This window comes from Taeniopygia guttata, chromosome 24, assembly GCF_048771995.1.
Source record: "Taeniopygia guttata chromosome 24, bTaeGut7.mat, whole genome shotgun sequence".
In the NCBI taxonomy this organism is placed as follows: Eukaryota; Metazoa; Chordata; class Aves; order Passeriformes; family Estrildidae; genus Taeniopygia; species Taeniopygia guttata.
The window spans coordinates 4871384-4893933 of NC_133049.1; the positions used below are offsets into that span (position 1 = coordinate 4871384).

The following is a 22550-nucleotide window of genomic DNA, read 5'->3' on the forward strand; positions in this document are numbered from 1 at the left end:
AAGTTCCCTTGGCAGCACTGGAATGTTTGCAGGTGGCTGCACGTCAGGGATGGAGCTCAGGCTGATGTGTCACACACTGGGGTGTCTCCTTCTGCCTGCACCTGGAGTTCATCCCATGGAAAACAACAGCTGGACTTCTAATGGGAACCAGCATGCTTGGGCTTTTTATCTTTTTAATTTTTTTTCTGCAAAGGATTTCTGTTTTCTGTAAAGAATTTTTTCCTGCAGGGATTTCCCCAGCAATCAAACCTCCTGAGAGCCTTCCCTGCCCTCACAAGGAGCTTCCCAGGGGAAGGCTCCAGGTGTGCCCTGTCCCTGCCCACACTCACGGCAGCTCCTCTCGTCGGTGCCATCCTGGCAGTCCCTCACTCCGTCACACCGCTTCCAGTTGGGAATGCACTTGTGCAGCTGCTGGCACTCGAACTCGAAGCGGCTGCAGCGCCCCGGCAGCGCTGGGGACGTGGCTGTGACATTGGGTCCTGCACAGAGAGACAGGCAGGAAAGCACCGGGGCACGGCCGGGCTGGCACTGCCACCAGGAGGGAGCAGATGCTGTCCCCAGGTTCCTCCTGTCCCCAGGTTCCTCCTGTCCCCAGGTCCCTGCTGTCCCTGCTGTTCCTGCTGTCCCTCCTGTCCCCAGGTCCTTGCTGTCCCTGGGTCCTTCCTGTCCCTGCTGACCCTGCTGTCCCTGCTGTCCCCAGGTCCTTGCTGTCCCTGCTGTCCCTGCTGACCCTGCTGTCCCTGCTGTCCCCAGGTCTCTGCTGTCCCCAGGTCTTTGCTGTCCCTGGGTCGCTGCTGTCCCCAGGTCCCTGCTGTCCCCAGGTCCCTGCTGTCCCTGCTGTCCCTGCTGTCCTCCAACTCCTGCTCTCCCCGGGTCCCTGCTGTCCCCAGGTCCTTGCTGTCCCCCAATCCCTGCTGTCCCTGCTGTCCCTGCTGTCCCTCAGTCCCTCCTGTCCCCAGGTCCCTCCTGTCCCCAGGTCCCTCCTGTCCCCAGGTCCTTGCTGTCCCCCAATCCCTGCTGTCCCTGCTGTCCCTGCTGTCCCTGGTGTCCCCAGGTCCCTGCTGTCCCCAGGTCCCTGCTGTCCCCCAGTCCCTGCTGTCCCTGCTGTCCCTGCTGTCCCTGCTGTCCCAGATCCCGACTCCACTAGATGGCAATCTCCTTCCATCCAGCAGGTGGAGGGGATGCCGCCTTAGCCATCCTCTCTCCTGACTGCAGAGGGCTGGAGGAGCCTCTGCTCTGCAGGGAATGGCCACCTCTGGAGCACTGTCCCAGCTGGTGGCAGGAGGGTGACCCCAGCGCCAGAGGACATTTTACACCACGGCGTGAATTAACCCCATAACCGGGCTCTGAAAGGCCAGAATTCCTTGCAGATGGGATGTGGGAGAAGGGAAGGGGCGAGGGAGGGGAGAGCTCACTTGGGGTGGGACAGGCCTCCTCGTCAGAGCCGTCAGAGCAGTCCCTGTAGCCATCACACACCCAGCTGTTGGTGATGCAGGCACCGCTGTTGCAGCGAAAATGGTTGGGCAGGCACGTCGGGGGCACCAGCGTGGTGATGGGATGAACTGGAGATCCTAAAAATACACCAAGGAGAGCTGGCCTGAGCTCCCCGCTCCTGTGTAAGCTCCCTGCTCCAAGGGGAGCAGGTGAGGCATCACAAACCCAGTGTTTTCATCTGCATTGTGTCTGTAATCAGGATATCCAAAAACAGAGAGGAAAAGGATGCGTGAAAGTGCTCACTCAGCCCACTCATGGGGCATTTTTGGGGGCTGTGGGAAGGCACAGCATGTCCCAGTCCCTGCCAGAGGCTCAGCAGTGTGTCCTTACCCTCGCAGTCCCTCTCATCAGACCAGTCCCCGCAGTCGTTCTCCTCGTCGCACTTCCAGCGGTTGGGGATGCAGTGCCCGTTCCCACACTGGAACTGGTAGTACCGGGAGCAGTTCGGGGCTTCTGTTGGGTTTTCTGGCAAGGAGAGGAGAGTCCTGTGAGCCACAGGGTCACCTCAGCAGCCCTCAGCACAGCTCAGAGGTGGGAGCACCTCAGAGAGCATCACCCTGAGCAGCACAAGCACATTTCTTCCTCTTCATCCCCAGCATTCCCTTTCCTCCCAGCCCTCACTCTGTTGCCTCACTGCTTTGTCTGTGTTCTTCGTGGCCAGACACCAGCCCTGATGTCAGAACCAGAGCAGAATCCAGCAGAGCATGGCAGAAACGGAGGAGCAAACCCTGCAACTCCGAAATGAGGCTGCAGCTGCCTCGCCTGGCTGGGTACAGCTCCTACAACCACCCAGGGAACTGTGGTAAATATTGGGTTTGGCTGCAAACTGCATGTCTGCTCGGGGCTGGGAGTCTGTGCAGTAAATATGGCCACAGAGGAGATAGTGGAGCACAAGATGTGCCAGGTTTTCTGCGTGCTTCACTTTACCTGCCTGCAGTTGGAGGGAAATGACACCCATCTCCAGGCAGGATGGGCTGTGATGTGCTACACTCACACACACATGCGTGAGAACATGAGGAAGACACTACTCCATGCTCCTGAAATCCAAAGGAAGCAGGAGCTGCAGTAGCAGGAGGCCCTGGGGGTGCTGCTCACCACAGTTTGCTTCGTCAGAGTAGTCACCGCAGTCGTCCATCCCGTCACACTTCCACACCAGGCTGATGCACACGCCATTCTGGCACTGGAAGCTGAACTGGTCACAGGTCCGGTGGAACTCGGGGTCCTGGGCTGCAGGGAGAGGTTTGGTGTAAGGATCAAGGGCTTCAGGAATGCTTAAACAGGATGCAGCACACTCAGGGGCAGCCAGGGATATCTAAGCAGGTCTAGAGCCACCTCTTAGGAGAGCTGGCAGCTTGCTGGCAGCCTGGCTGTGCCCAGGGCTGTGGCTGCACGCTGTGCCCACCCCTCCCTCGGCAGAGGTGCCCGTGTGACACTCACAGCACCCAGCATAGCCGGCGTCTTCGTCCGAGCCGTCGCGGCACTGGATGATGCCGTCGCACACCATGGAGTGGAACAAGCACTGCTGCCGGTTCTTGCACACGAAATCCATGTAGCGGGTGCACAGGGGCTCTGCAGGCATGGGGGGCAGGACAGGAGGACAGGGGTGCCACCTCTGCTGTCCTCGCAAGCAGCAGTGTCACCCGCCGGGGTCTGCGCAGGCCTGAGCGCAGCGGGTGCATTTTAGGGACTCACAGAGAGCTCCCAGACAAATGGTCTGAGCTGTGTCCCTGCACAGGCTGCCCTCCCCAAATCACCCCTCAGGGCAGGCACAGGCAGCAGGAGGGGTTTGGTCACCTCCCTGGCCGTGTCCTCCCAGTCTGTGCCTTTTGCTGGTTTCCCAGGGGGCTCATGACTGCACTAAGGCTTTCCCATTATCCCACAGGGCTGTACTCCCTTTTCTGGCTCGGGCAGAGCAGAAATGCTGTCAGCCCTCAGAGCTGGGCCGCAGAGCTCCCCCCGAGCCCGGTACCCACCACAGTGCTGCTCATCCGAGGCGTCGGAGCAGTCGTTGACGCCGTCACAGTGTTTGCTGGTGGGGATGCAGGTGCCATTGGGGCACTGGAAGCCGTTGCACTTCTTCTCTGAAATGCAGAATGTTGTGCGTTTTTCAGGGTTTTGTTAAAGCTGTTCTCATCAGCTGTAAAAAGCCACGGTTGCCTCCGCGCTGTGATTGCTTCTGGGGGGGTGGGGGCTCTCCCCTTGAGTTTGCTGGTGGTTTAGCTCAGGGGGGGTGCAGAAATCCCTCCCAGCCCTGGCAGAGCCCCACGCACACACAGGACACGTTACCACAGCTGGCAGGGTCCTCGTCAGAGCCGTCCTGGCAGTCGGCGTCGCCGTCACACGCCCAGCGCTGCGGGATGCAGTGGCCGTTGTGGCACTGGAAGCTGGAGGCCTCACAGGTGTGATAAACTGCTGAAACCAGAGCAGGGGGACACCTGAGTGTGAGCTGTGACCGTGTCCCTGCTGAGCTGAGAGGGTCAGGCCACACCAGCACACCCTGCTCCTTCCCCTGCCCCAGGGGCTCCCAGCAGGGCAGGTCCCACCAAAAGCAAATGTGGGAATCCAGAGCTTCCCTCTGGCTGCCCTGGCAGGGCTGGGACCCTGGCAGGGGTCAGGAACCCCCCTGGACAGAGCCCCCAGAGACACTGGCTGTGATCTCTGCCCATGGAAAAGAGTTTTCAACCTTACAGGATGAATTACCAGCTCTGAGTGTTTGATATAAGTAATAATTAAGTGTGGCACGGGTGCAAAAGTAAAATTTTAGGATTCTAGATAAGGGGTTCAGAGGGGACAAGATGGAGGAAATTGGATGTGCCTTGTCCTTTTTCTCCTTCTTCATGCCCTCCATGTTTCACTGTGGTGTTGGCATTTTTCTGTTGGTTCAGGCTGGGGACACACTGTCCAACGTAGGTGACAGATATTGGCACGTTATTGTAAATCCAGCACAGGTAGTTTGTGGTATTTAATGTTTGTACCATCCCACTGAGGGCAGAGCCCCACACGCTGCCCTGCAGGACAGAGCTGCGGCAGGGCAGCAGAACATGTTAGAGATAAACAGAATAAACAACCTTGAAACCAGCACAGACCAATTATGACTTCTTTGGCAGCGGGGCTCAGAGACTTTCTACAGTCTTGGAATCATCAATACCTCAGATTCCGACAAGGAACCACCCTATGGAGCCCAGGCAGGAGAATTCCTTGAGTCCTGCTTTTCTGTGGTCTTTCCCTCTCCGTGCCATTCTTGCTCACAAGCCTGCTGTGCCTGCTGTGGCTTTTTCAGGGTAGAGATCTCCCAAAGCTCCCCCCAAAGTCAGCAGCCTCTCTCCCTCTGATCTCCGTCCTTGGGGTGCATGGGCAAAGGTGACAGCGGTGGCATCGTGCCAGAGACGGTGAGAAATGTCACGGAGATCAAGCAAGGCTTGGCAGAGCTGCAGAGTCCCCCGTGCAGGGCAAGACAGAGTCAGAGAGAGCTTTTAATTAAGGCAAACAAGGCTCTTCTATGTTGCCAAAGCAAACAAGAAATACGATTCTCCCTGGGGGTTTTCCTTAGGCTGCTGTCAGGAAAATATCTGCCTGTGGGGTATCTGGGTTGCAGCCTGGTTTGTGTTGTCACTTTAGAGACAAATCCTGTTCCTCAAGCAGGAGAGCACTCAGAGTTATTGTGTCCAACTTAATTAAATGGCATGATCCCGAGCTTTAGGTTAGAGAGTGACATGCACTCGCAGATATTTCAAAATAGTACAATCTGGCGGCAGTAATATTCTATTAGACATTCAGCATGAAATGTAATTATTTTAGATAAGAGCAATAATTGCAGCCCGGTGAAGTCAGACGGAATGTTCCTCAAATAATTGTGATCCTCTTAGATAATTCCAACTTGGGGCTTTACAAACCCGACACGCTTTTTGAAGTAGGTTCCTCTCCTGTAGTAATTCCCTCTGGAGAAACTCACACGAGAGATAAGTGATACCAATATAAATTAAACCTCCTTAGAAAGCCACACTCATGGAATACTAATGACCTGGATCAGCCTTGGGTGCTGCAGGCACAGCAAACGCCACGGGGTGAGCCAAGAGGAGCTCAAAGACCTGAAAAGGATCTCCTAAATCCTCGTGCCAGAGCCCCAGGACAGCACTGCTGCCACTCTCTTTCCCAAAGGCTCCAGGCTGCTGCCAGCATTCCCAGGGCTGTCCTGGTCCCTGGGCTCCCCAGGGATCTCTGCCCCATGCCATGGAAAGCGCTGCTTTTATCTTAAAACATCCCAGGTACGGCGTGATAAATACAACCTTGTGTCTTTCACTGACGGACTGGCGCTCTGCCTACCCTGAGAAGTTTCTTCTTGTGCAAACACTGAGGTTTTTGGTTTGGTTGATAGTTTTGCTTGATTGTTTCTAGTGGAAAAGGCCAAAGCACTGCTATCTGCTTTTTTTTGTGATGAGAAAAAGGCTCTGTGTGGGTGTTAACCTCAGGAGGCTGCCGAGGAACATCACTGAGGTGGTGAGGAGGGAGGAGTGTTGTGACTTTCCGCTCCAAACACACAGTGAGGCTCACAGGACTTGCTGCACAGGAGGCATAAAGTAGGAACAAGGTTATTTCTGCCAGCCAGGCTGCTTTAATACAAGTTGTAAGTGAAACCAAGGGTGGGTCTTTTATGTGGGACTCCCTGCTTAGGTCACCCTCTTCAGGTTTTTGAGCAATGAGGCTGCCAGAGGAGGACCAAAACTGCCAAACTAAACTTCCCAAACTAAACCTGCCTCTTCTTCAGATCAACTAACTGTGGAGAAACTGCTTTCTGCGCCTAATTAATGGCAAGGAAACAGAGTGAAAGCTGTGAAATGCTGCCAGTGCCCACTGGCCTGATTACTGCCTCCCTGCAACACGGAAGCTCTTTTTGCAGGAGAGCCCTTTGGCTGCTCAGCAGTCACAAAACCACTTCCCATTCCACAGAGCTTTGCCCGTGGGTGCAGTCTTGCAGGTAAAAAGCAAAGCTGGGTCACTGTGTGAGCATCTCGGAGCTTCCAGCAAATTCCCAGTGAGCCTGGGGGAAACAAATCCTTGGATTTGGAGCACCACATCACCCTATGGTGCTCTAACAAGCAAGGAAAGTGAGGCACAAAACACTGGCTAATGTCTCCCAGGCTGGAAGTAAAAATTAGGAGCAGCTCTTGACCAAGAGCTGAGCACTCACCAGTGCAGTTTGCTTCGTCAGACCAGTCCCTGCAGTCGTTATCCCCGTCACACATCCAGGACAGACGGATGCACATCCCTGAGCTGCAGCTGAACTCATCGTTCCTACACTGGTGAGCTTCTGCAAACAAAACCCTGGGCTTCAGGTGACGGGAATTCCCAAGAGCAGAGCAGGAAAGCTGGATAAGAGTGGCACAGAAGTCTCCCAGCTGGAACACGGCGAGGGCAAGGACCAGCACACGGCCTCGCTCTCTTCTCCTGTCCCTCACTTCCCAGTACACAATGGTCCTGTCCCTAATTCCCAAATACCCTATAAATGCTGGTCCTGTCCCCCATTTCCCAGTCCTCAGTAAAGGAGGAGGACACAGCCTGGGTAAACGGGGGGATCTTCCCCTTCATCACCCCTGAGCAGCATGCAGAGGAGGAGCAGCTCTGAGCAGCACAGAGAGTGCAGGAGAGCAGTGCCCAGCCGTGCCCAGGGCAGGTTTGCGTGTGGGCACTCACCACAGTGATTTTCGTCGCTGTTGTCCCCACAGTCGTCCTCCAGGTCACATTTGTAGGACAGGGGGATGCAGGTCCCCGAGCCCTGGCAGCGGAACTGGGTCTCGGTGTCGCACACGGTGGTTGCTGATGGAGAGAGGAGGAGGAGGAGGAGGAGGAGGAGGAGGAGGTGGTGGTTAGAAAATGGTTTCTGTTGCCTGAGGGTGTGCACTGAGTGCAGAGAAGTGGAGGGACAGGGACGGAATCCTGCCAGTCCATCCTGAATTCCTGTTCTTGTATTTTAATGCCATTTTTAGGCACTCCATGTAGAGCAGAGTGCACAGGGGTCAGTTTTCTGTCTGGGGATCAGGACTGAAACTCCTTATGTCCTCTCCCAAGGCAGGGAGCAACAGGCCAAGGCTGTAGAGCTGTCTGCTCCCCACAAAGGGGACTGAGACCTCAGCTGCTGGGATGAGACGGGGCAGCCGTGAGCATTGCTATCCAAGGCAGCATCTCTGTGCCAAGCTGGTGACCTGTCTCCAAGGAATGGAGAGGTTTTCCCACACCTGGAGCCACTGATCTCAAACTTGGACTCTGCTGACTGGTACCTCAGCTTTGTCAGGGAAATAAGTTCCTCATTGGTACAAAATGTGCATAAAACAGCCTCTTTCCTGGTCCTTCAGTGATTCCTAACTTCAAACCAATCCTTTTTCCACAGAGCACTACTCCAAACCCTTTGGGCTGTGCAAAGCTGTGGAACATCTGCCCCTCCTGCACACACTGGCAGCTCCTGACTTTGCTCAAAAAGGTGACCTCCGTCTTTAATGTGTGAACTTGATTTATTATCTCAACAAGAGGCCCTTGTCAGCACTGTCTGCTCTCTTTTCCTCATTGGCTGTGCCCTCAATTAGCTTCAGAAGACAATTAGTGTGAGACAGTTGGCATCAACCTCACCAAACTTCACACACTGACACCTCATCTGCTCAATGGGACTGGGACAAAACCCATCCAATTTGCTTTGGGGGTTTACCAAAGAGTTGAGTTACACCCCCAGAGAGCCTCTTGCTCTCCCTGACTGCAAAAGGAGTGTGGAGCATCATGACATTCACATCCTCTGGACAGAGAGACAGAATTCTGTCTCTCAGGAGAAGCACAGGGAGAAGAAGAGGAAACAATCTTTATCTCTGCTCCTTGGTTTTCCCCATGTCCAACATGGTGTGGAGATTGTTCACCTGGGTTGGATTCTGGGGATGTTGTTTGGGGTCAGTGACCAGTGGGATCCAGCTGTGGCTCAGACACTCAGCAGAGAGTCACAAGTTTGAGTTAGGTGAGTAAGAAGTATGTAGAATATGATCATATCTCTTTAAATAGAATATTAATGTATATAGTGTAGTTTTAATAAAGCTATCCTTCAGCCTTCTGATCTGGATCCAGCCATCATCATTTCGTCCCTGAGCTGGGGTTTGCTGCATTTTACTCTAGATATCAGCTCAGCTGAGGTGCCACACAGCAGACCCCTGAACGTGGCCAGGCCAGGGCAGGACACTCACGGCAGTTCCTCTCGTCGCTCATGTCGCCGCAGTCGTTGTCGTTGTCACACTGCCAGATGCTGTTGATGCAGTTCCCATTGGAGCAGCGGTACTGGTTGGGCAGGCACGTGTTCTCTGGGGCAGGAGGGACAGAAAGGAGCTGCTGTGAGGTTGTGCTTCCAGCAATGGGCTGCTCTCCTCCCCGACAGCACAGCTCACGCCGACTCTCGTGATGGCAGAAGCCACCTGAGCACCGAGAGCAGGCGGGACCTCACCTTCCTTGATGCAGGTGTTGTTCTTCATGGCGTAGCCGTGGGGACAGTCACACCTGAGCTCCCCGCTGGGCAGCACGGTGCTGGCCACCCCCTCGGGGCACTTGCAGCTGCGGCCGTTGTTGGACCTGGGCAGGCAGAGCAGGCTGCAGGGCTTGGTGATGCAGGCGTTCTGCCCTGGAGCAGGGCAGGAGGAAGGGAACAGTGTCAGGGCAGGCACAGGGGTGCCAGAGTCACTGCCAGCCCAGCATGGAGGCACAGGGGTCCCAGTGTCACTGCCACCCCAGGACAGAGGCACAGGGGACCCAGTGTCACTGCCACCCCAGCACAGAGTCCCAGAGTCACTGCCACACCAGGACAGAGGCACAGAGTCCCAGTGTCACTGCTAGCCCAGCATGGAGGCACAGGAATTTCAGTGTCACTGCCAGCCCAGCACACAGGCACAGAGTCCCAGTGTCACTGCCAGCCCAGCATGGAGGCACAGGAATTTCAGAGTCACTGCCAGCCCAGCACACAGGCACAGGAATTTCAGTGTCACTGCCAGCCCAGGACAGAGGCACAGGGGTCCCAGAGTTACTGCCAGCCCAGCATGGAGGCACAGAGTCCCAGTGTCACTGCCAGCCCAGCATGGAGGCACAGGAATTTCAGTGTCACTGCCACACCAGGACAGAGGCACTGGGGACCCAGATTCACTGCCACCCCAGCACAGAGGCACAGAGTCCCAGTGTCACTGCCACCCCAGGACAGAGGCACAGGGGTCCCAGGGTCACTGCCAGCCCAGGACAGAGGCACAGGGGTCCCAGTGTCACTGCCAGCCCAGGACAGAGGCACAGGAATTTCAGTGTCACTGCCAGCCCAGCATGGAGGCACAGAGTCCCAGTGTCACTGCCAGCCCAGCATGGAGGCACAGGAATTTCAGTGTCACTGCCACACCAGGACAGAGGCACTGGGGACCCAGATTCACTGCCACCCCAGCACAGAGGCACAGAGTCCCAGTGTCACTGCCACCCCAGGACAGAGGCACAGGGGTCCCAGTGTCACTGCCACCCCAGGACAGAGGCACAGGAATTTCAGTGTCACTGCCACCCCAGCACACAGGCACAGAGTCCCAGTGTCACCTGCCAGCCCAGCACAAAGGCACAGGGGTCCCAGTGTCACTGCTAGCCCAGGACAGAGACACAGGGGTCCCAGAGTCACTGCCAGCCCAGCACAGAGGCACAGAGTGCCAATGTCACCTGCATTGGGTTCAGACCCCTCAGGAGCCAGCTCTGCAGGGCTCAGTGCTGAGGCCACCCCAGGAATGGCCAGAGCCATCTGCAGGGAATCTGAAGGCCTTTAAGGGGGAAAGATTGGCCTTTAAGGGACACAGCTCATCCAAGTGGCTTTGGAGCTCTACCAAAGGATGTCAGCCACACCCCCAGAGTGCCTCTTGTCCCTCCAGTCTCCTGCAGAGACTGGTAGAGCCCCTCAGTGGCCTGGCACCCATCTGAAAATGGGTAAAAAAGCCCACAGGGGTCAGCACTGCCTTGTCACAACACAGTCAGATGATTAAAGGAGGACAAAGTTGGTGCAGCTGTGAAATCCTGTGGTTTTTTGGTCTATACAACATTTTGATGGAAAGGCCCGGATCTGTGATATAAATTGTGAGGTACCACCACAGCCAAGTGTCCTATGAGCTCTCTCCCTGGGGATCATCTCTCCTGGCAGCCAAAAGTAGAATATACCCCTCATGAAACTCATTCCTGAAGGCCTCAAGCCCTGCAGGAATGGCTATGCAAGAAATGCAGGCCAGGATGGCCCAGTGAGCTGGGAACTTGTGTAAATGGGGGATGAACAATTTCCAAATCCCAGGGAGGATCATCTGCACGGTTACCTGTTGTCTTTCCTCTGTAAAAGATTTTCATATCCATGATCCCATTCAGTCGTCCGACCAAGATCTCCATCCTGGAACCGCTGGTTTTGGATGCTCTGAAAATACTCAGCTGTGACCAGTCGTTCCAGTAGATTTCATTCTGAAACACAGACTTGGCTCTTAGTGTGAGGAGAGGCACCCCCAGAGCCGTGCTCATTAGTGCTACCTGCACTGATCACCCTAGATACGGAATTTGGGGGGACATGGAGAGTGAAAACTGTCCCCAGTGCAAGGGGGAGAGGAAGAGGAAGGCCTGAGGTGGGATTTGAGCAGGAATGAGAGTGACAGAGCGATCTGCTGAGTGGCAAACATCGCAGTGCAGCTGCTTGGGAATGTTGGTCTTGGATATGACTGCACTTGCCTGCTCGTTACAGGGATTTGTGGGAATGTCTCAGGGAAGCAAACAGAGACAAAGTGTCATGCTTGCTCCAAATCACATCCCTATCCTTCAAATTCAGTGTGCTCCGTGCTCCTCCAGCACCAGCCTCAGAGCCTGCACGCTAAAAATCACAATGTGGAAAACAAACCTTAAATACAGCAATGGCATAGGGGTGAGGGAGGCTGTCCAGGATCACAGATCTCTGCATCCCATTGAAATCCACCCTCTCGATCCTGTCCATGTAGGCTTCAGTCCAGTAGATCCAGTGGTCATCCACGGAAATGCCGTTTGGCCACCGCACGCCCTCCGAGACGATGCAGCCGGCCAGCGACCCGTCCATGTCACTCCTGTAGATGCCAGCCCTGGAGTCCCCCCAGTCTGTCCAGAACATCAACCTGGCAGCAGGCAGAGAGGTTACTCTAAATCCACGCAGCAGCTCATCAAAAGGATCCAGGTTAGGAGAGGCAGAGGTTGGAATGCTTCGCATTCCGCGTCTCTTGCTCCGCATGCCTTTGAACGGGGAGCTCTGCAATTCTAATGAGCACCACCAGCAGATTTATGAGCAGCACAGAGGCTTTTGAGCTGCAGGCTCTGTGGTGGGAGTGCAGCTGCAGGTTACCTCGCCATGAACTGCTTTGCTTTGTCAGAGCTTACATTCGCAGCCGAGGCCAAACCCCAAAAAGATCTAACTCGAATGTGGCTCTTGAATTCGAGCACAGCTCCGTTTCTCACGCATCACTGCAGCTTTCCCCACTGACCAGACCAGTTTTACAGGCAGGAAAAGTTATTTACTAATGGATATGTATGGGTAAGAAGGAATTAACAGTTGGTGATCTGTGCTCCGAGGGAGCTGGTGCCTTAGCTGGGGATGCAGTGGTGACAGTGGGCTCCACAGGGCAGGACTGTGCTGTGCCTGTCCCCAGTTTCACCTCACCAAGCTATCCCCCCTGAGGAGGAAGGGGTGAAGGAGCAGCAATTTCCTTTGGGATTAGCAGGGAAATACTTGTGATGTTTCCTTTCTTACCCATCTCGGGGAACCAGAGCCAGGGCTCTGGGTCGCTCCAGCACCGAGGAGTTGAGGACGGTGAGTCTCAGGTCTCCATCTGGATTGGCAACCTAGACCCAAAACCAAAGCCAGGACAGGAGTGCGTGCCACTGGCACTGCTTGAAGTGACACAAAACCTGTGGCAGGCTATTATTGCTCCTTAATAAAATATGAACTGCCACAGGTGGGCAGAGCTGTACCTCGATTTTGGGAATCCCAGCGTTGACCCAGTAGAGCAGCTGGCTGAGAGGTTCAAAAGCCAAAGCTTCCACTGTTTCCAACCCAGTGCTTATGATTATTTCCTGCCCAGAGCTGCCGTTGAGACAGAGACGCTGGGAAAAAAATAAAAACTATCAGAATAAAAGACGAGGAACTGCCTGAAGCCTGAAGGCAGGTGACAGACAGCTCGCAGGGGAGGAGTGCAGGACAAACATTTGCATTTCAGGGTGTGGATGCAACACCCCGGTGGCAAGGAGGTGATGCCTCCCAGCTCCCGGCTCACCTGGATGATGTCCAGAGTGACATCAGCCCAGTACAGGCAGTTGTGCTCGTAGTCAAAATCCAGGGCCACAGCCCCCCTGAGCCCGGCCAGGGGCAGCTCCTCGCTGACGCCCGAGGCCAGGTCGTAGCGGTGGATGGAGTAGCGGGTGGCGTAGAGAATGAACTCGTTCTCCTCTGCAACAACAGTGCCTTATTTAGTGGCCATTTTTGGCTACTCCAGGGGCAAAATAAAGAAAATAACAGGTGTTTTTCACCCACGGTTTTAGCACCTCAGGAGGCAAAGAGCCTTTGTCTCAGTGGGATTAGTGGTAATAGCCTCACATGGGGCCAGGCACACACTGTGGGCATTGTCTGGTCCAGGAGGAGGAGGACGAGGAGGTGGAGGAGGCACAGAACCTGCCCTGACCCCTTTCTTCCCACTCTAGTGCTGCCAATGGGGAACAAAATACTGATCTCCTCTTCCTTTAAAAAACCCAACCTTAAAAAGGGTCGGAGTGATGCAACTCTGCAAGTCCTCAGGGACGCTGGGCCCCAGGAAATATCCCAGAGTGGGTTTTGTTTCCAAATGGAGCCGAATCCAGGTAATGGGATCCTGGTGCAGGACAAAGTCTCCTGGGCTTTATCCCACCACTGGTCAAGTCCAATAATGCTATTAATGAGTAGAGCTAATGTCAGTAAGTAACTCTGGCTGTGCATCCCTAATGAGATTATAGGGAGATATGAAACAGATACTGAACATGAAAGTGTTCCCATGGAGCGAGCCAGCACGGGTCCAAGACGCTCTCTGGGAACACGGCACTTCAAAGGCCGGCCCGCTGGGGACAGCAGGTTTACTTTACAATCAGCAGGGCCCTTCTCAGCATGCCCAACACAGCTCTCCAAATAGCTCGAGAGGGCTCAGAGGAGTGAATAACGTGTCAGGAGTAAAGCTGAGTGCAGAGCTGGCAGGAGTCCCAGCACAGGGGATGCCTCCCCGTGCTCTTCCGCACCTGGAATATCTGAAAACTTTTAGGGCAGTGCAGGGGAACCTGCTGCTGGTGGGTCTGGCTGCTCTGCTGGGCTCCCCAGCCCTTCCACGAGCCCCTGCCCTCCCTGAGGCTCTGGAGCTGCAGCAAGCAGCAATGCTGATCACGCAGCTCGTGACGGCAGATTAAATTAAAGCTCTAATGAGCAGAATGCAAATAACTCTGGCAGCACAGGGGCACAGGACTGCTACAGTGCCTTGTACGTTCCAGAGGAGAAAATGAGGATGGGGGGAGTGAATTCTGGCAGGCACAGGTGTGAGGGATGAAGGTCTGCCCTGGTCTGGCCCCAAGGGACATCATTCAGCTGCACTTGGTGGCTGTCTCGGAGTGGGACCTTCCCAAGGGGACCTTCCCGTGCATGGGGGTGTCTTTGATCTAATTCCTGTCTTTCTGGTTGGGTTCAAGCCAGCTACAGCAAGGACATGAGCAGGATGAAGGGGTTCCTACTTGCAGCCTGCCCCTGAGGGCTTCAGAGGGCTCTGCACTGTGGGCAGACCCTTCTCCTGAGCAGGACCCTCAGAAGCTCTGACCACAGGACGGGAGAAGGTGATTTGTAGCCCACCCAGGCTCCTGTGTCACAGGTTTTGTTTCAGAGCCCTCTGGGACTCTGTGCCTGGTCCCTCAGGCACCAGCCAAAGGTTTTATGAATGGAGCCCTTGTGCCCCGAGCAGATCCTGCACACACTCACCCGCCAGCGGGCACGGCACCAGCTCCCCCTCCAGCCGCGACTCGATGTCTCCACCCGTGCAAGTGTCCCCAGAGATCTTTCTGTAGCTGCAACACACAGAGCCAGGCAGCTTATTCCACGGAAAAAAACCTGTGAACAAACCACCCTGTGCAGCCAGAATAAGCTGTGGTGTTTAATCGCCATGTATATCCCAACATGCCGTTTGTTTGCTGCCACTCTTGTGGGTTTTGTGGTTGTTTGGGGTTTTTTGAATCATCAGTAAGATAAATTCCAGCATTTGGAGAATCAGGTTGCCCTTTCAAGCACATACATACCCTCGAGTCTTCCTGTATGTTGAGCCAACAGGGCAAGGGACTGGTGGGTCAAAGGGTTTCCCAGCAAACTCAGGGTCAGGGACACAAACTTCTAAGGATAAGTCGTCGCTCAGCTTGAAGCCAAAATCACTGCAAGGAGAAGAAACAGGTAGGGAGGGACAGGGAAAAGCAAAAAATGCAGCCATGCTATACCATGAGTCTATTTTTGCCGGGAATTTTTAAGAACCCAAAGTGACCACTCATTCATTGTCGGTTTTTATCTGCACATAACATCTCTGAGCCAGACAGGATGCTTCAAGAGCACTTTGCAGATCAGCTTTGCCAGTGGCTGGGCAGGCTGGGGAAGGTGAGGCAGAGCTGAGCCAGTGTTCTCTGCAAAGCTGGCTGCAAGCCCCAGTCCTGCTGCTTAGCTGGCTCGGGTCACTGCTGGTAAAATGGGAGTTACAGTGCGCCTGTTCTTTGGAAAACGCTGTGGCAGAGAGAGGTTTTGTCACTGGGATTTTACAGGGAGCCCAGGGCTGAATTCTGAGGCAGGCTCCCACCAGCCCTGCTCTCAGTCTGCTCGTGGTGAGCCAGGCTTGGTCTCAGCATCAGACAGGAGCAGCCTGGTGTGAGCTCCACTGAAAGCCCAGTCCCTGAAAAGCAGTTCCCTTCCTGACCCCAAACCTTTGCACCAGGCTGCCAGAGCGTGTTTCCTGATCCTGAAAGCAGGGTCAGGATTGTGGGAATTGCAGTCAAATGGCAATAGCAGGGCCAGCTGCACCCCTGTGGCTACAGAATCACAAGGATTTTTAGTGGATCTCTGTCTGTGATGGGAAATTACCCATTGTCGTTTGGAAGGTGATGGATTAACAATACTTCCCTCTTCCGTGGAACCCTTCAGAGGCTCCCAAAAGGCTCTAAAGACATTAATTAAGTCTCATGCCCTGTTATTAATGAAAGGATGTTTTCAGTCTGTTTGGTTTCCTCTCTGCTGTAAGATGAAGCAGCGACACTCCAAGCTACGTAAATTGGATGTTTGTTCACTCGGAGCGATTGGTCACAGATACTTATCTTGGATTTACAATCCAGGCTAGAAGAAATTAATTGGTATTTTACCATTCAAAGTCCTCCCTCGTACAAGAGCAGTTGGAGACCATGACAGGCCTGTCAAAATCTTCCCCATTGAAGCAGGTCGCATGAGGAGTCCTCCTTTTGAAAACGGTTTTATGGCCCAGCAAACATTCATTGCCTCGCTCGTCCGAGGGTGACCACAGCTTGTAGTCGTTCTCTGTGCAAGGCACCCCTGAGAGGAGAAGCAAGGTTGGGGTGCTGGAAGGTGCAGCTTTAAAGACAGAGAGATGCTGCTGTCCCTGGGTACCCAGGCGTGCTGACATCCAGCCCCACACCACAGGAATGTCTCTGTCCCAGGCAACCACTGACAGAACGAGGGGCACAGCCTGAAGTTGTGCCAGGGGAAGTTTAGGTTGGGCATCAGGGAAAAATCCTTCACTGGAAAAGGGATTGGGCACTGGAATCACCTGCCCAGGGAGGTGGTGAAGTCACCATCCCTGGAAGTGTTTAAAACAAGACTGGACGTGGCACTCATGCCATGGTTTATGTGATGAGGATGTGGAGGGTCTTTTCCAGCCAAAGGTCTTTCCAACCTAGCTCATTCTGTGACTCGGTGATTCCCTCCCCTCTCCACCCTCCCCTGGCACAAAACCTCCCCCAGATGCAAAGCCCCAGCCCCATCCAGAGGGAAAGGCAGGCACGGAGCACTCCAGTGACAGGAGGGAACAGGCAGCTCCGTGGCAGCGACAGGGAGTCTGAATGAAATCGTTCTGGTTACCAAACAGATCCGCTCCCAACAAAACGTCAAGGGAATCGGTGATAAATTTTAGTCAAGCAAATTCCTCTGCTGGGTTTAACTGTGCTTTGATTAAAATGCTGCCTCGCAATCAAAGCTGAAATGGGTTATAAAACATTCATAGGCACAAGCCTTCAGAAGGATTTTTTTTTTTCCCTTTCCTTTTCAACAAATTCCTCAGTGAGGAGGGAAAGAATACAGGGAGACACGAGTGCCTTCAGCAGCTGTGTCCACATGGGCATGAGGCACTTGGGACAGGGCATGGGAGATGCCCTCTCCCCTACCTGCAGAGCCACCCCACAGATGGCTCTGCCACCCTTCCCCTTACCCAGCACGTCAGTGGTGTTGATCTGCAGGATCAGCCAGCTGTGGCCATTCTCCTTGTAGGAGCCAAAGATGGTGAAAATGGTGCTCTTCTCGCCGGGCTCCGTCAGGAGGCCGTACACGAACACCGGCTTCTCCGAGAATGTGAACACTTTCCAGGTTTCCCCTTCGTTTGTGCTGTACCTGCACAAAAAAGGAGATTGGGAGAGGTGCCAGGGGCATGTCCTGCCTGCTGCAGGGCACTGCCATGCCCAGCCCGAGCAGCAGAGGCAGCCCCTGTGCCCTGACACTCACTTGAGCTGGTCGGTCTCGGTGCCTTGGGCGATGGCCACCAGAATTCCCCCGTGGTCACCCCAGGTGTAGTAGTGGGGTCCAGACAGTGCCTGGAAGAGACACAGTGCTGAGGGGTGATCAGAGCTGTGCTGGATGAAGGGAAATGGCTTTGCCAGAAACTCTGCCTGAGCCAAGCTAATGCTTCAGCCTTGGCCAAATCAAAGTATCTGGAGACACCAGAGATTCAGGCATTTATGGGACACCATCTGCAGATGGGAATAGCCAGCCCATTTCCCCTAAGAGAAGTGTGTAAAACTGCCCTGAGCCCTGGACTCTGCTCCTCCTGTGCTCTGTGCAGGGAAAGAATCAGTGGAAGAAGCACCATGACACAAAACCAGAGTCCATCACTCCTCCTCTCGTTTGTCACCTCTGTGAGGCTTTTCTGACACAGCAGTGCCTTGTGGCCATCCCAGCACTGCAGAGAAGCTACCCCTCAGGCTGTGGAGGTCTTGTGAATGTTCAGAGAGAAGTGGGGCCATGGCATGCAGGAACAAGCCCTGGAGACAATTCATCCATGGCAAGAAGCTTGGATCTCACGCTGACCTGCACCTCCTGCACACAATCAGCTTTGCTTTCCCATCCAGGGAGCCCAGAGCACCTCGGGATGCAAACAGGGAGCGTGTCCCTGCCAGACCCTGCTCACAGGACGTGCTGTCACACCTGGGGACGTTCTTACCCAGGGCACTGAATGCATTGTTCCTTTCTTCTCTGGGCTGTGAAATCAGCCCAGTGATCTGCAGAGCAGCGAGCCTCCCAGCCTGCTGCTGGCCAAAGCTGAGCAGGAGGAGTTGTGGTGCTGCTTCTCAGCCCCACTGCTGGGTCATTCTGCACCTCTGCTCATGATACAAAGATCAGTAGCTTTGGATCAACACTTCCTCAGGATGTTTTAACTGCACTCCAAGGCAAACCTGTGGGGCTTGGCACCTGAAAGTCTCTGGTTTTGGACACCCTACCCCATCTGTCAGCTCCTGCCTGGCTGCAGGGTCCCCAGGGCTGCTCTCCAGCTGGGTTTTGGAGCCAGGAGCAGCCTCTGAACCACCTTTGGCATCAGCCAGACCTGTGGCATGTCCCCAGCCCCACTGCAGCTGCCCAGACCTCCCCCTGACCGCGCAGCACTCGCAGGGGGAGAAGGAGGCTGCTCAGTTCCCAGGAGTAAATAGCTTGCAGATGTTGGAATACCACATTACACTGGCTGCAGAGTGCACAGGCACACCACAAACACTGCCACAGACCAGAACATCCACTCAGTAACCAGCAGCAAACTCCCCATAAACCGAGGGCAGCATCCCATTTCTCTGGAAGAAGCCAGAGCCTCTCCAAACAGCCTCACACACAAAGTCCTGGCTGTCAGTCCCATCTAAAAGACACCAAATGCCCTGTGCTGAGAAAAATTCCTGCCAGTTGTAAAGGAAAAACGGAGGAGGGATCTCTCCTGTGTCTGAATCCACCATCTACACCAGAGGTTCCTCTCCAACCAACCCACGCCTGGTGCTACATCTAAAAACCTTTTTCCCTCATTTTAAGGCATTGAGCACCTTCCAGCTCTTGGATGCATATGAAATCACCTTTAATGTAACTCATCCATACTGCTGCCAAAATTCTTCCTGTTCCCCCACCACACTGGCCAATCTGGCAGGTGTAAGAGCAGCCTTACCTCTCTCCACCTTGCTCCAGCACTGCTCGAGACATAAACATTGGTTTTCCTTGCCATGTTCTTGCCAACAGAGCCTGGGAGAATGGGAGAAATCATCCTTCTTGAGGAATGCAAAGTGATTGCTTAAAAGGAAGCCAGACACCTCCAAACTATTTTTATCTGTGATTGAGGAGACGATTTTTCACACTATAAATTAATCCCTTCAAAAGCAAATATTTCAAGGACTATTTCAAGTTTTAAAAGCAGATGGGGGAAAAACCCATGGCTACAAACATGATTAAACAAAATGTGTGCATTTTTCAGTAACAGAGCAAGACAAACAGGAATTTCTGAATCTTCAAGAAGCCCTTCACGACAATCAGGAGAGAGGATCAGAACAGAGCAGGTTTCTCACATCTCTGTGCTGCAGTGAAATGTTCATTCTGTAATTACTGTGTGGGGACTGCAGCAGAGAAAGGACAGCAAAATGCACCATTTAATTGCATTTTATAACCTGCTTGTACAAACTAAATACTGCCTGGCAACAACACCCCCCAAGGCAAGGGAGGAGCAGTACCAGTGGCAATGATCAGTCCTGGCGCCGACTCCTTGGAGAGAATGGGCATCCTGCGCAGCTGGAAATTCAGCAGCTGGCTCAGGCGCTGGGCCAGGTGCAGAGAGCAGCCCTGGGACAACTGGGAAAGCAGAACAGTGGATTAACATCCATCCCTCATCCTGTCTAATCCAGCCCCCTCTGCTTGGAAAGGCCAGGAGGGACTCCCTCATGGTGGCATTGCTGTTCTAACCTCTTTTTGTAGAGCGAAAACACCTCCAAGATCACCAAGCCCATCACTAACAAACCACATCCCCAAATGCCACTTTTGGGGTCTTCTCCTGTTGGAACTCAAAATGGCCCTCAGACATTTTTGGATGTTCCAGGCCCAGGTCAGAAGCATTTGAGACCCTGGCAGGCAGCTGGAAACAGCTGTGATTTTGGGTTTGAGCCATGGAACAATTTACCAACCTTGCAGGAAGAACAAGAAGTCACAAAAGTTTAGATATTATAGTAGAAGTAGTCACAAAGTAGAGGGAAGAATTTTTGAGTGCTGTACAGAGGAGTTTTGGTTTTGTACATGGAGGTCAGAGGTTTTAAGATGGAGGGATTTGGGCCTGCCCTGTCCTCCCTCTTTCTCCTTCCTTCCCTCCATGTTCTTGGTGATGTTGGCACTCACAGATTGGTTTAGAGTAGAAAAGCACCATTTAATATAGGTAATAGGCATTGGGAAAAACTGTACCCATGTAACACGTAATGTACCATATAAAAGATAGAAAAGCACCATTTAATATGGGTAATAGGCATTGAGGAAAAACTGTACCCATGTAACACGTAATGTACCATATAAAAGATAGAAAAGCACCATTTAATATAGGTAATAGGCATTGGGGAAAACTGTACCCATGTAACACGTAATGTACCATATAAAAGATAGAAAAGCACCATTTAATATAGGTAATAGGCATTGGGGACAAACTGTACCCATGTAACACGTAATGTACCATATAAAAGATAGCAGCAGCCCTGGGCAGAGGGGGAGAGAAGAAGCAGTCGGGAGTCAGAGAGGATGTCAGGGTGTGTGTGTGCCTCTGCCTGAGCTGTGAGCAAACCACAGCAGCCCAAGGAGAAAATCTTTTAGATAACTTGCAATAAACTGCCTTGAGACCGAACAACAGAGACTGCTGAGCCTTTCTTTGGAAGCACGGGCTGGAGGAGAGACTTTTCCACCACACGGAGCCACCCCACAACCCAGGGTGGTCTTCGACATTGTCCCTGTGCCACCCCCGTGGTACCTGGCAGTCGATGTGCTCCCCGTAGCGGGTCTGTGTGGGGGGCTGGAGCAGCTCCCAGGTGCCGCCCTTGTCGAAGGTGATGACGGAGCGCATGTTCTCCTCGCTGAAGGAGCCGTTGATCAGCGTGGCGATGTAGACGCCCCGCACGCCTTCCACGCGGTGGAAATCCGCGAAGGGCTCGTTGGCAAAGTACCTGCGGGGTCAGCAAAATGGAAATTGAACCCTTTTCCCCCTAAGGCTGGGGGTGTGGGGGATTGACAGGCAAAGGTAACGCCTTGATCCGGCGCAGCGAAAAGTCGCGGATTTTGGTCGATGTTCTCGTTTGTCACGGGGGGTGTCCTGTCCTACCTGACCAAGGTGTCACTGCCAGCTCCCCCTGGGCTGTAGTAGAGCACGTTTTCTAGAGACAGGGAGAACTTCAGGCCCTCAGCCTCCGAGATGTAGAGGTTAGTGCGGTTGTTGTCGTGGCTGACACACACAAACACCTGGTCCTCCGAGGCATCCGCGATGTAATATTCCTTTGGGACACAAACAGGCTTCACGTGTGTTTGTGCACACAGGGAGGGTTTACACACGGCCTGGTTTGGATTTCCTCTTAGCTTGCTTCCACCTTTTTGTATTTTTTCCACTCAGCAGGTGGAAAATCTCCACTTTGCTCTTTCTGTTGTGTTCCCCCCACGGTGATTCCCATCCTCAGCCCTGCAAAGCCCCCTGGCAGCAGCATTGGTTGCCAAGTTCCATGTGTGCTGGATCTCTGGATCCCTCCCCTGAGGCTGGGAGTGCACCCCAGTGCTCTGCCAAGCACCACAACTTGCTTCTTGTGCCCTCCTTCATCCCCACCAGCCTGGGGACACCTCAGTGTGTCTGGTTCATGCATCAGGGACTCTTTGCAAGCCCTGGCAGTGCCCTGGGCTTCTTCAGCCTGCAAGAATTGGGTGCTCCAGGTCGTGCCAGTGCACCCCACACCATGAGAACAGGTAAAACCCCCAAAAGCAGAGTCAGAGCAGTAGGATCAGCCCCTCTCTGGTGTCTGGGCTTTGCTGGCAGCCCCTGTCCCCAGTGACTGTCCAGGTGCCATCGTGTAAACCACAAGATCATCCCAGCATGAGCCTTTGCTCTGCCACCCCTTAGCAGGGTCATACAAGGTCCCTTCCCTCTCCTGCAGCACCTGGAGCTGCTGCTGGCACCGCAGGGTGTCCTTGGCAAGGCAGGGAGCTGGGAAGCTGCTCGGGAAGCACCACTTACCTTAATTGGATGCTTGGTAACGAACTGTGCCACCCGCATGGGCTTGCGGTTGAAGGAGACCCAGAGCTGGACCGAGGCGGGCTGTGAGCTGCCGAGCAAACGCTGTGCAGAGCACAGGGACACGTTAGGAGGGGCTCTCACCCCCAAAATCACCCTCATCTCCACTGGGATCACCCAGTGCCTGGGACTTCTCCCTCCCTGCATGTGGGCAAAGCGTGGCAGCTGCCCGATGCTGGGAGCAGTGATCCCCACTCAGGGTTTGAATTTCCACAGCCAGGGCTCAGCAAGGAGACAAACTCTCCTTCCTGGTCAGCCAGGTGGGGGTAAGGAGGCTGGGTTTCCTTCCTCCTTTCTGCTCAGAGCACACTGACCTTTCCTTCCTATTTTTACCGATTTGCGCAAAGCGAAAGGCGCCGGCGCGAAGCCGAGAAAGTCAAAAAGCTGGGGGCAACCTATTTCGTACAGGATGCCAATGGCGAGGACCTAAACCCA

At 54.0% G+C, this 22550-nt stretch overlaps 1 protein-coding gene across 2 annotated transcripts in view; it reads right to left on the bottom strand.

Moving 5' to 3' along the window:
* The window catches only part of SORL1 (sortilin related receptor 1), a 54694-nt gene that overhangs the window by 18338 nt on the left and 13806 nt on the right, over nt 1-22550 (bottom strand). Inside the window, exons 7-32 of one of the 2 annotated variants that reach the window (XM_030291124.4) lie at nt 22059-22160; nt 21162-21331; nt 20814-21006; nt 19543-19660; nt 18987-19060; nt 17294-17382; nt 17004-17182; nt 15925-16111; nt 14827-14955; nt 14513-14598; nt 12801-12973; nt 12499-12630; nt 12278-12369; nt 11402-11648; nt 10836-10974; nt 8966-9139; nt 8712-8825; nt 7186-7308; nt 6683-6802; nt 3781-3903; nt 3468-3575; nt 2932-3063; nt 2590-2721; nt 1825-1959; nt 1416-1571; nt 330-479 (exon numbers count right to left, since the gene is read on the bottom strand). In XM_030291124.4, coding sequence (XP_030146984.4) covers nt 330-479; nt 1416-1571; nt 1825-1959; nt 2590-2721; nt 2932-3063; nt 3468-3575; nt 3781-3903; nt 6683-6802; nt 7186-7308; nt 8712-8825; nt 8966-9139; nt 10836-10974; nt 11402-11648; nt 12278-12369; nt 12499-12630; nt 12801-12973; nt 14513-14598; nt 14827-14955; nt 15925-16111; nt 17004-17182; nt 17294-17382; nt 18987-19060; nt 19543-19660; nt 20814-21006; nt 21162-21331; nt 22059-22160 — 3577 coding nt within the window. Of the gene's footprint in view, nt 1-329; nt 480-1415; nt 1572-1824; nt 1960-2589; nt 2722-2931; nt 3064-3467; nt 3576-3780; nt 3907-6682; nt 6803-7185; nt 7309-8711; nt 8826-8965; nt 9140-10835; nt 10975-11401; nt 11649-12277; nt 12370-12498; nt 12631-12800; nt 12974-14512; nt 14599-14826; nt 14956-15924; nt 16112-17003; nt 17183-17293; nt 17383-18986; nt 19061-19542; nt 19661-20813; nt 21007-21161; nt 21332-22058; nt 22161-22550 lie in introns of both variants that reach the window. The other variant, XM_030291123.4, reaches the window with a different exon arrangement.